The 12,812-nt window shown below is 45.6% G+C and overlaps 1 protein-coding gene across 2 annotated transcripts in view; it reads left to right on the top strand.

The window, feature by feature from the left end:
* Positions 1 to 10,563: 10,563 nt before the first annotated feature.
* The window catches only part of LOC143493513 (agrin-like), a 103,782-nt gene continuing 101,533 nt past the window's right edge, over positions 10,564 to 12,812 (top strand). The window contains exons 1-2 of one of the 2 annotated variants that reach the window (XM_076991983.1): positions 10,564 to 11,021; positions 12,021 to 12,282. In XM_076991983.1, coding sequence (XP_076848098.1) covers positions 10,824 to 11,021; positions 12,021 to 12,282 — 460 coding nt within the window. In that variant the 5' untranslated portion in view covers positions 10,564 to 10,823. The remainder of the gene's footprint in view (positions 11,022 to 12,020; positions 12,283 to 12,812) is intronic. The other variant, XM_076991984.1, reaches the window with a different exon arrangement.

Genomic DNA, 12,812 nt, shown 5'->3' with positions numbered 1-12,812 from the left:
TATTCCTGAAAGTCTCTCTGTGAATGTTGCTCTGGAATCACTGGAACGCTGTTATAACTAAATCCGTCGCCCAGATGCTATTTGATGCTTTTCAATGGTTGGATTCCAAAAGAGATTCTCTTTCACTCTTACTTTTGCATGCGGCCTTAGAGGGCCACTCCCTGCTGTATTGAGCTCAGCTTGATCAATGATTGCTTGTCCTTTATACAGCACTTGGAGTACACTCCTGGCTATAAAGCAACACTGTAAAAAGAGAAAAAAAGGGTGAGGATTTGTGTTTCTTTGGAAGCCATAGAAACTGCTTCCAAAACATAAAGTAGACACAGAGTGTGTGCAGTGTGAAGGAAGTATACGCAGTGAAGCTTCGGAGTGAAGTGCACTGTGGTGCAGGAAACATAATAGGAGAGTGTGACAGTGTTGTGTCGGGCGATGTAGGCCCACAGTTGAGGTGTAATCGAAGGTGCAGGAGATTGACTTCATGCTGCTATGTGTCTCCATCATGTCTGTTTCAGCTCAGTTGATTTCACCAAGTTCAGCACTGAGTGACATCGCTGGTGCATTGATGCTTCTTAACAGTGAACCAAACAGGCGATTTTCACACAGATGCTGTTTATAGAACGAGCTCCAATGTTTTTCGTAGCTCTTGTTGCAATGATACAAAACTACACAGGAACCAGCCGTCAAGCCGGCTGTTCCTGCCCCACAAGGAGGATGGATGTGTTTCTTCTTGAGTCTTGGTCCTCCCAAGATTTCTACCTCATTAACGCCCAGGGATTTTACTTTATCACTGCTGCCACTGGCTAGCTCATTAAGGATTTGAGCCCAAGTTAAGTTGCCATATCGCCAATTGTGATTTCCACCCCAATCAGAATTTGTCCATCTGTGTAGTGAGAAGACACACACACACACACACACACACACACACACACTAGTGATCACTAGGGGGCTGTGGTGCATATGTGCCCAGGGCAGTGGGCAGACCTAGCCTGGCACTCAGGGAGTTGTTGGCAGTGATGGCTAAGTTACCTTGAGAAAGTAATCCGATTACTGATTACTCCTTTTAAAAGTAACTTAGTTACGTTACATATTACTTGATTTTAAAAGTAACTACGTTAGATTACAAGTTACTTTAATAGTTACATTCAGCAGCAAAATAAAGTTTTCCAATACTCACTTTATTGGCAGTGCATTTTTAACAGTAACAATGTATTGAAGCAGGTTCGGTAACCGAGGCAGAAACTGCTTAATCCAAAAATCCCGAGGAGGGAAACTTTATTGATAACGCAACCCTGGCGCGCGCAGGCTCCGCCCCCCAGTGTCACTTAAAGGGCAAGACTCGCCGTGAGGTGTAGTAGTCGCTACAGTATCTCCTGACATTACGTTTGTGTAGCTGCGCGGTATTATTTTTAAATTTATTTGTAAACGTAATACAAGCGAACTGGGGTGGGTTTCCCGAAACGTTCGTAGCGCCAAGTACTTCGTAACCTCGTATGAAACGTACGAGGTTAAGAAGTACTTAGCACTACGAACATTTCGGGAAACCCACCCCAGTTCAGTCAGACAGCTTGTGAAACGAAATACCATTACAATTTTAAACATTTTAAAGTAGGCGACGTTAGTCAAAATTCCAGCACTTTTCAAACGTGGAACACAAAGCAACATTAAAATTCATCAGGTAAATGTTCCTTCCCCTGTTTTTGAGGGGTGTTTCTTTATACTACCACGTATCGTTACGGGAGGACACTGCAAAAAATGACTTGTAAAACGCGCTCGCGCTCTCACAGGGTCGCGCGCAGCGTGCGGAGTCGAGCGCTACGGTCAGACGCAAAAGTAGAACTGAGCCAAGAAGAAAGCAAAAATATATATTTTACTAGGGAAAATATAGATAGTAACGCACAGTTATTTGGATAAGTAACTTTAATCTGATTACTGGACTGGAAATAGTAGCGCGTTATATTACTCGTTACCGAAAAAAGTGGTAAGATTAGAGTAACGCGTTACTAAGTAACGCGTTACTGACATCACTGGTTGTTGGGGTTAAGTGCCTTGCTCAAGGGCACTTCAATTTTCATTTATGACCAAGCTTGTTTATAAAAGCATTATATAAATACATTTCAGCTCACCAAAATGGGAGTTCTGTGGATAAAAATGGTGATAATTCCTACACAGTTCACCTTATGTCAACATACAAATTTTATTTTCCTTAGTGATTGTTTCATGTAAGGACTGTTGGAATACACTTAAATACTCAAATACCTGTAAGTGTTCATACGTATGGGACTGAACTATTGGTAACCTGACCTAACTTTACCTTCCATAATAATTGCAATAGACTAAGAACAACTATATTATGAACCCCATCAACAAACAGCATTACCATAGTATCATAGTGTATCTGTTAGTACTGTTTAACTGGATACATACCTTCAAAACTATATACCACCACGTGGAGAGAGGGAGTGTGGTCCAGACAGGCACTAGTACTATTTGGTATGCACATATGATGAATGACTTCAAGGGATGGCTGACTAGAAAACATAATCGCATGAGGAAGTAGTTTAATAGTTTTAACGTGAAAATGGAAGCTTTGTGTAGAAAGCAATATATTTTCTGACCACAGACAGATGTTTTCAGTGTGTTTCTCCAGAATCCACAGAATGACTGGCGAACAGACCTCAAAGGACATAAATGGTCATGTTAAACTGTGCAAAATTTATATAAGAAAGCAAACAGCACACCCCATAAAACACCCCATATCAACCCTGGCGTGCTGTTAATTCACAATGAGTATTTCAGAAAGAGAGTACTGCTTTTAAACACAGTAGTAAGAATACATTTCAGCGGCATGTAAATAAGACAGGATGCAGGAAGGCAAAAATACAAGATCTCATGCAAAAACTGTGAAAATACACATACACACTCCCACACTGGTTTGACTTTTATTTTGTAAAATATTTTGTACAAAATAAGAACTCTGTTATCTGTGTAGATAAACTGTCCAGGCCAGCGTATACCATGGACAGATAGCCAGATATGCCCGAAGTGGTATTTCTGATGAGTGTCTATTTTCTCTTAAAAATGTTGACATGTAAATGTTTCTGTTGCCAGAAACTGATTTGCCAGGATTCTGTGAAATTCTAATAATATATACATTTTTATTATAAATATATTTATACATATACATGCTTATTTTTATTAAGATGCATTTTTAAAGATTGTACTTTTGGACTAATTTGACAACCTTTCTGGATGTAACAACCCACAACTCAGAAAATGGATAAAGGCACAATCCCTGTCTTTAGTCTTTCAATACTTTGTCTGATTTTAACTTTCATATGAGAAAAATGGACTTTCCCCACTGAAAGACAGAAGTTGGGAAAACCTGGAAGTCCTTGCTGACTGACACACTACTGGGTTATGTAGTGCCTTCTGGGTCTGGAATGAAGAGTGATGACCCCCCCCCCCCCACCTCCACCACACCTCCACCTGTGCCTGAGTGCAGGGAGGGGCGGTCCCTGGCTCTCCGCCACCGGGCGGAAGGAAATTAGAAGGCAGCGGCGAGAAGCCTGATGACTGCTCTGTGCGCTAGCCGGGCCGGAGCAGCAGCCCTGGATACAGCCCCAGATACAGTCTCGGCCTTCCCCACCAATGACTCACTCCGTGGCCCCAGGCTCCGAAGCCTGATCGCTGCGTGGTGATGCGGGGCCGGAGGTGCAGAAGTGCCGTGGATCCCTCGACGTGTCCGGACCGGCCCGCCTCTGCTCCTGCTTTGAGCTGCCTGCCCGCCTAACAGACCGCAGGGGTTGGCCGAGCTCCTCCGTGCACACCTCCCCGCTGTTAGCCGTGCCCGTCCAGGACACGTGCAGCTCAGTAAAGGAGCAGCAAATGTCATGGGTGAACATCTGGGCTAGAACAAGCGTCCCAGATCACAGTGATTACATGATTCACGGTTCACAGGGACGACGTGACGTGATTCATCGTGTCTCCCACCACCCGTAACATCTGGTTGTGTGCAACGGGGGCCGGCGGTGCTCGAGAAACTGCACGAAGACCGGGAAGGTTTCGACATCTCCCCGCGTCCCCAATCGTCTTTCGACACTTCCAGCCCTGTGAGCCGGAGCCGCTCCGCTAAGCCCGGGGCTCCTGAGCGGCTGGCACAGGCTGCTGCAGCTCTCTGGCGAGTCAGTGCTACAGCAGCAAAGTGAGGTCCATCAGCGCCGATCAATCAGGGGATCACTTACCCGCCTGAGCCATTACCTAATGGAGCTACTCAGGCCATTAGCGGAGTGGAGCTGCAGGCAAGGCTGTTTGTGCCACTGCAGTACCCCCCCCCCACCACCACCACCACCACCACCACCACCACCACCACCACCACCACCCACCCTGCTCCTCTACTTCCCCCACACCATCGCTCACACCCGTGACTCAGCTCTTAGTCACTGCTCCTCTCTCTGGACTATTCATTCCCTCCGACTCTTAGCCTCTGTGGCATATCCATCCATCATGCTTCTAATATGCAGAAGGATTTGGATAGATGCAAATATCCCCAGAGCAGTGACCTCGTGCCACGAAGCCCTGTGTGTAGATCACAAAGCCCTGTGTGTAGATCACGAAGCCCTGTGTGTAGATCACGAAGCCCTGTGTGTAGATCACGAAGCCCTGTGTGTAGATCACGTCATGAAGTGAAGAATGTGGATCTCTGCAGTGTGGGGGGGGTCAGTGGTATTACCGTAGTTGCTCTCTTTAAAAATCCTTTTCAAAACTCATCCTGCACCAAACAGTCTTTATTTGGTGCCTTTGCTTCCACTTTCTCTGAAAGGGCACCATTATTTATTATTATTTATTATTATTATTATTATTATTATTATTGTTGTTCTTATTGTTATTTTTATGAACATTATTATGAAAGCCTGCAGAGACGTTTTCATTAGAGCTGGTTTACGGTGGCGTGGGAGAGCGGACCGGTCCCGGAAGACTCATTCCCTAAATGAGAGCGTGCGTGCTGTCTGCCTAAGTGCCCTAAACAGAAGCGCTGCCATCACGCCAGGCTGATTTGTAAATCATGCCAACCACTCTCACTCTCCTCTGACAAGCCAAAAGATGAAGCTCCGTCCTCCGTAAGCTCTGACTCTCCGCGCCTTACTCAGCAAAACGTGGGCCATCCATAAAGCGTCAAAGTGATTTATATTGTGGGGGCCGACCCGTCGGTGTGCTGCAGGGAGCCGAGTGAGACCGCAGGAAGTGTAATCTTGGGGTGGAGACGTTATCGGCGACTTCCCTTTTCTTAGGCTGTAGAGGTGTGATAAGGAGAGTGATACTGCTGCCTGCTGGGGTTGATTCCTTTCCTCTTTTGTGTGTGTGTGTGTGTGTGTGTGTGTGTGTGTGTGTGTGTGTGTGTGTGTGTGTGTGTGTGTGTGTGTGCGTGTGTGCATGTGTGCGCGTGCACTCTCAGTCGGTGGTGCTGAAGGTTAGGCTTCTGCTGAAGGTTATCAGTGCAGGTCTCTCACTACAGGCCAGAACGGTATCTTCTCCTATCAGCAGAGACGTGGGGAGAGGCCTGCTGGCTACAGAAAGCTAGTGGAATCGAGCTTCCAGCAGGTATCAGGGATTCAACACTTGCATAGCCAGTCAGAGTTGGGCCAGTCAGTCTTTTTGTTAAAATAACACAAATGGCCAGGTTTTAGTGGGAGAACAGACCAAAAATCTAATCCATTCAAATGTGTTTAGACACTGATTTAAATTAACACGGACGTTTCTTATCTTTTTAAAAACAGATCTATAATGAGAGGAAATGAGCGAGTCTGAAATGTGAAGTCCAGCACTCCATTAAAGATTACAATATGTCTAAGTAATCTTTCTACATAATCTGTGAGCTCAGGTAGAAGCAGTTGAATGTTTGATCACCCAAGTCTCCTTAAACAATGACTTGGAGTCTGATGCAGATGTTACAAAGTTATTTACAATGGAGCAGCTCTAGAGATCACACACTGCCCTGTGTACAGTAGGTGTGTGAGAGGGTGTGCAGGACACTTGGTTGAACTAAATTCAGCTCAGGACCTTTTTCTAGACCGGCCAACTCCAATCACAGCAACTCCAAAGCACCCTGCTCCTCACCACGACGCCATGCTGGAATTAGTAGGACACACGTAACGAGACACCGACACATTTTTGAGCCACGGAGGGAGGCAATTGAACAAAAATGAATCTTAATGAATAAGGCAATAAAGGAGCAGCATGTTGAGGGCAAAAATGTGGTAGAATAACAAATACTTTAATTAAAGGCATAAAAAGCCAAACAAAAGAGAGTGCAGGCTTGCAGTTCTCAGGACGGAGAAGGTCGCTGCTGAACACTGACTGGATGATCCTGGTGTAACGAGCTGCAGGTCTGAGTGGCAGTTAATAAATGGGTGACTATGTACCTGGGAATGCATGTGTGTTGCAACTGGTGATTGACAAGCAGGGTGTGTGATTGGCTGGTAAATGAGACCGTGTACATTTTTTGTGTTTGACTGAGTGTGAGCTGAAGTGTGACAGTAACTACATGATCATACACTACTGTAGCCATTTCTATTGAAGGATACTTTAGATAACTCCTTATTTAACATTCATTCATGTTTTTATAAAAAGGCATCGTTTGAGACAGGGCCGACAGCCTCAACTCAAGCAGCAGACTCCTAACTTACCAATCTAGCTAATGACAAAAAGGCTCTGTACTCTGAACGAACCCTTTCTGTACTTGAGCCATTATGTTGCTCCATCTGACAGCCAATCACGTTGTGCCGTTTCCTGCATTTCTCTGCATCTCGTCGCAGTGTCTCCGTCTATTTATCGTGTGCCTGTTCAGCCATTTCTTGGCACTATTTTAACCAATTTTTTCTTTTTGAACTCATTATTAAATGAATGTTTTCGCTGTTGTAATTATGGTTTATCCTGGGGGGGTGCAGCATTTCCGTGATTTGCTGATGGACACGCACAAAGGAAACTACAGGCCAATACGCACTTCAATATTAGAATACTTATACAGGATCTATTTTTAGCTCTCTCAGTGGCCCAACAGTGTCCCAGTACAACCGATAACCAGTCCATCCCTGACAGTGTGTGAGCGTGTGGCTAAATCAAATGTCCCAGTATGTGGTTATGGGCTGTTAGCAGAATCTAACCCTACATCCTGGAGCAAGTTCTTAAAAAAAAGGCAGTGTTGGCAGTCTTAGAGGCTGCAGTGCACCGTGTAGTGTGCCCAGATGGGCCGGGTTTGCACAGTTGTTTACAGTGCCGAGAGTCCAGGGGAAACGTCTCACCTCTGGTCAAACACGAGACAATGCTATCTCTCCCCTTGCAGTGGAATGCAGTAACTTGCCATGTACTTACAACTGAAAGGAAGGGGGGGGGGGCTCGGTGAAGAGAGAGAGAGAGAGAGAGAGAGAGAGAGAGAGAGAGAGAAGTGTTGCACTGCAGACCAGCGCTCGGTCCAGCACCAGTTCTTAAGCCTCACCTGCACAACAGGACATCTGCTGTGTGCAACCGGTGCCTTCTGTCCAACCTCCTGCTCCCTCTCAGTCTCACACGCACGCACGCACGCACGCACGCACGCACGCGCTACAGGCCGGCCAGCTCTTCACCAGTCTGCTCCTTTACTCACGGCACTAAAAGGCTCGAGCGTGACACACACACTCCGGTTCGATAACGCGTCTACAGCTGCCGTACCGTTGCAGGTCTCTCCTGCACATATGTCTGCAATTGGCTTCTGCTGGCTCGGAGAATACGAATCTCAGTTTCAGCTCCGTTCTCCATCTTCTCTGATTAAAAACAGGCCTGTGGACATTCAGGGAGGGGTCCTGCAACACCACATCAAAGCACATCACACCTACAGTGTGGCATCAGCAGCTTGGTCTCAGTGGTTTATGTGTTGCCTGTGATGACATATATCTGTCCCATACGCATCATAATTGGCCACTGTGGTGTGGTGATCCGATAACTTCCCAGCTGTGGTGCTAGCGAACTGCTAACAGCAACATTACTTAATTGTGGTGATATTTAGGGCTGGTGCCATGACCAGACTGGCAGGTATAATGGTGAAGATCTCTTTTCCAAGTTTCCAGAGATATTGCGTCTGGAGTGGAAGAGCTTGGTGGATGAGAATGTACTATGAAGATGCGATCTGTATTCCCTTCAAAGGTTACAATGATAAAAGAGTGAAGGAGTTGACAAATATAGGATGTTGCAGAGAGAGAGAGAGAGAGAGAGAGAGAGAGAGAGAGAGAGAGAGAGAGAGAGAGAGAGAGAGAGAGAGAGAGAGAGAGAGAGAGAGAGAGAGAGAGAGAGAGAGAGAGAGAGAGAGAGAGAGAGAGAGAGAATTCTTTGTGCTGTTTTCAGGGCTGGCCATGGCTGCCATGTGGAGTAATACTGAAAGGACACAGATGCCATGCAGGGGAGGACTGGGGGTGTCTGCCACTCTGCCTGCAGCCTAAGACCTGATAAAGGGATAAATGCTGTCTTCACTACCAAAAAAAAGGCAGGACAAATAAACAAAGGAGGCAAAAACAGAAGGCTCTCTCGATAAATCTAGTGCTGTGTGTGTTTGAGAGAGTTTATGTGTTTGTGATTAGTAAATGAATAAGGGTTGTGCTGACTGAATTATAGAGCTTCATTAACACACCGTTTCGCAAACACACCCAGAAACAATCATTTATGCATTTAAAAAATCTAATAAATTGCACAAATAATACATTTCCATTTTCAACAGGCAAATTCCGGTCCGTTATCTCTCGCTGAACCCTGGGAAGACACGTGAGACTGGCAGTGTGTGAGAAGCCTGTGAAGTGGAAGAGTGTGTAGGCAGCTAATAGACAGGCCAGAGGGAACATGTCTTGCTGAGATTAACTATAAACAATCATGGCATATCTCCAGAGATTACACTTTGACTAAAAGCCTCTGCCAGTCTCCCCACAGAGGGAGCTGCTTGTTAAAGCTTGTTTATTTCTGCAACTCTTTTGTGGTGAAATATTTGCGGGCAGTGAAATGCTGTTAGAGAGTCTTGGTTGTACAGAAACATGATCGCTTCTGTGATGGTTAAAGCCCTCAGGTTATAGCAGAGATGCTGACAGTTTACATGCGAACTGTGTGAGTGTGTTTGTGGCCTTTCAACTGCTGGTGCTCGTACACGCTGGCCTGTGTTTGTTTTCTCGTGTGCTGGAGTAAATCCACCCAATTTCTCCTAAAACATTGAACTCCCAAACAGATAGTATGAGTGATTTTAAGAGTGGCAAAATTCCTCAAATGAGGTCAGTTACAATTAAAGTAAAGCCACCTTGGAGATACAAAGGCATAGAGAGAATGAGACTGTAGAATGAGACTGGTGTAACTGTAGACCGACGGGGTTGTGGGGTTGACGGGGTAGTAGAATGAGACTGGTGTAACTGGCCATGTACAACGTCAACTGTCCAGCATCCAGCCCTCTCACTCTCCTCTCACTCCCTCTCACTCCGTCTCACTCCCTCTCACTCCCTCTCACTCCGTCTCACTCCGTCTCACTCACAGGAGTTCAGCCACTGGACTCTGGGCCCAGTGACTCACAGTTAAGTTGCAGTAGACTCCTGTACTGTTGTTTTCTCCTATAACCGCCGAGGCGTCGTGATTTGGTTTGTTCAATACATTTATATTATTATTTATAGATTGCTATGTTGAAATTAAGAAGTTAATTAGTTGTAAGGGTGTTTAAATGAGCTCACATTATACTATAATGTGTCACATTATAAAACAGCCACTACACTGCCGCCTGGAGGCCTGGAGGTTTCAGAGAATCTGTACTAAAACTATTCTAAACATGTTTTCATATGGGGGATCGTCTGTATGGAGCATAATCTGGTTTTGCGAACTACAAAGCAATTTGATTTTTCATCTCTTGTGAGCTGCACTCTATAGAAAACGAGTGTAATAATAATAATAATAATAATAATAATAATACATAATCTCTTTCATAAATATTGTTTTCTACCTTTTGTTGGTGAGAAGTTCGATGTTTACATAATTTAAAACTTACACTAGATACCCAACTTCAGTCATCTGTAGATCGATGATTAAAACCAGCACAAATGGGAAATGGGGATTATGTTGACTACAAATATATCAGTCTGTCTTCGGATCCCACACCCTGTCATTTTCCAAGAATAGACGGATGGCTAGTGAAATTACAGCTTTAGAAGGGTGGAAATACGCGACGTCTGTTTCCGAAGAGCTGCAGAAAGGGCAACACATGGCAACGTTTATGATTCATATTTACAATCATTACACTGCTGCCGAATCTGAGGACGTAAATGGAGACACAAATGAAAATAAAACACGCATGTGCTTAAATAAAAACTGTTCCCTTTACACCTGTTTGTTAGTCAGTGGTCCTTGGTTAAAAGTTGTGACATCAGTAATGCTCCCCGTGTTTGCCATGGTGCACTCTCTCCAAAGGGTGGCGTTCTGCACCGCCTTCTGCTTTCTACCCCACAACCCCGTCCGTCTTATCAGCAATTCAGATTGCATGTAAATCAGGAGCGTCGTTGTGTGTGAGGGGGCAGAGTGGCCGGTGGTGGAGCTCATTCCTGGGGAGGATCCTGCACCTCCTGCACCTTCTCCTCCTGCACCTCCTCCTCCTTCTCCTCGTGCAGCCGCCCGGACCAGATGCTCGCGAGCCGGGCGCAGTAAAGACTCCTGCAGATTACAGCAAACTCGGAGGAAAGTAAAGCAGGATTCGCCTAGCAGGACCGTTGCAAATATATGTTATTTTAAAAAGTCTACAGTTAACAGCGAATTCGCCACTTTGGTTTTATGTGACAATGAGCTCACGGCGCGGAGGGACACTTCACTTGTTCGGGTGGACGGTCGTGCTGGTCGCGCTTTTGGGTCACGGCGCTCATGGAAGTTGTCCAGAGAGAGAACTGAAGGATAGAGAAGAGGAAGCTAATATTGTTTTAACCGGAACCGTGGAGGAAATCATGAACATGGACCCGGTGCACAACACGTACTCGTGCAAGGTGAGAGTCGCGCGAGCGGTACCGCGCGAGGGCTGCGCGAGGGCTGCTGTGTGTTCCGCACTTTTAACACCGATCAGAGGGGAAAAGTATCATTAAACACACATTTCTCTTTAACATGCGGCGTTGGTCATGTTGAAAGACTTTTGTGTTTCAGGTTTGTGCTTGAAATTAGTTATTAAGCTCGTCGTACAGGAAGTGACACATTAGGATAGCCGTAAAACATCACACTGGATAAAGAGTGAACACCTGTCAGACGTTCAGTACAATCTACACATTTATGTTGTTTCCGTTATTATCCACAACACCGTGTTGGTATTACATGTTATTATTGATAGACAAGGACAGGAAAGTTAATACAATCATCCAATTTCGACAAGTGTACCACGAAATAAACCTAATTTAACCAAAGAATAATGACTAGCACGGTCCACATATTAGTAGTAGTATATGATAATGTGCCGTGTGTGTTTGACACTTTGGTGTCCGGTTACTTCATTTCTAAAAGTCTCAGTACAGAAACAGCTGTAATGTCACACAGCGGCCGGTCAAAGTCTTGGTAGTATCTGGAAGCTCAATTTATGCACAAAGTAATTTTTGTAGCGTTCTGTTGTATTTCCAACAAGAAAACCTCGATATATGTTAAGGTTTAATAATTTAGTAAAAATACCAGTTTGTTCCTGACTAAAGAACGAAAGGACTTGTACATTTACTGTAAAGAAACAACTCGAGTCTCTTGTTTAACTGATAACTGCAGCTCGAAGCATTCAGAAGGTTCCCCTCAGAGATATGCACTGAGATTTCTAAGGACCCTTGGCATAAGAAGCGGTGAAATATGACAAACAGCACCTTACTCCATTTCTACTGCTTAGTTGAGAAGAATAAAACAACATTGTGAATGCAGTTAGTGTGTGCAGCAGTAAGTAATGGCTCCATGAGTGCAGTGAGAGCTGTGTTTTGAGGTTTTTCATGAGGTGGGGCCTCTTTGCTGTCCTGCTGCAGGTGCGGGTGTGGCGTTACCTGAAAGGCAAGCCCATGGTCAAGGGAGGCCTGCTGCTGGACGGTGGGAACAAGGTGATGATCGGTGGCTTCGGCGACCCGGGGATCTGCGATAACCAAGTGGCCACCGGTGACACGCGCATCTTCTTCGTGAACGCCGCTCCCGAGTACATGTGGCCGGCCCACAAGAACGAGCTGATGCTCAACTCCAGCCTGATGAGGATTACGCTGCGTAACCTGGAGCAGGTGGAGCTCTGTGTGGAAGGTGAGCCGGGGTCCTCCCCGCGTGGCCGGGCCAGTTGGTGCCGGCCGATTGGGTGGGCGCCACTTCTGTGTGTTGGCAGGGGTGTCGGACATGTTTGATGACTCCTGGGGTCATGAAAGGGCGCGCATGCATTACCTGTCATCGCTGTCTTGATAGACACAGTGAAGAGTTGCCGAAATGTGAGGTTGCTCGAGCAAACACGTTGTAAGTTTAAATGCGTTTAGCGACATGTTGTCAAAATGATTGATGCATTCAACTGTGATGCTTTCAGTCTTTTGAAATGCTTGAAATCTTATTTTGCTTTATAAATACTACCAAAGTCCATTTGTTGAAATAGTACATTTGCTTAGCCCTGGGGGCATGAAAGGTTCTGTGGTGTGCTCTGTGGTATGCACTTCAGGTACTATAGGAGAGGGTGTGTGTGTTTCTGACGGAGCACCCCCAGGGCTTCAGAGTACCCTGAGAGAAAACCAGTCCTCCAGGGCGCTCTCTTCTGAAATCAAAGTGGAGTTACAAAAAAATGTTACACC

Source organism: Brachyhypopomus gauderio, unplaced genomic scaffold (genome assembly GCF_052324685.1).
Source record: "Brachyhypopomus gauderio isolate BG-103 unplaced genomic scaffold, BGAUD_0.2 sc88, whole genome shotgun sequence".
Lineage (NCBI taxonomy): Eukaryota > Metazoa > Chordata > Actinopteri > Gymnotiformes > Hypopomidae > Brachyhypopomus > Brachyhypopomus gauderio.
This window is presented reverse-complemented; position numbering and strand designations above follow the sequence as displayed.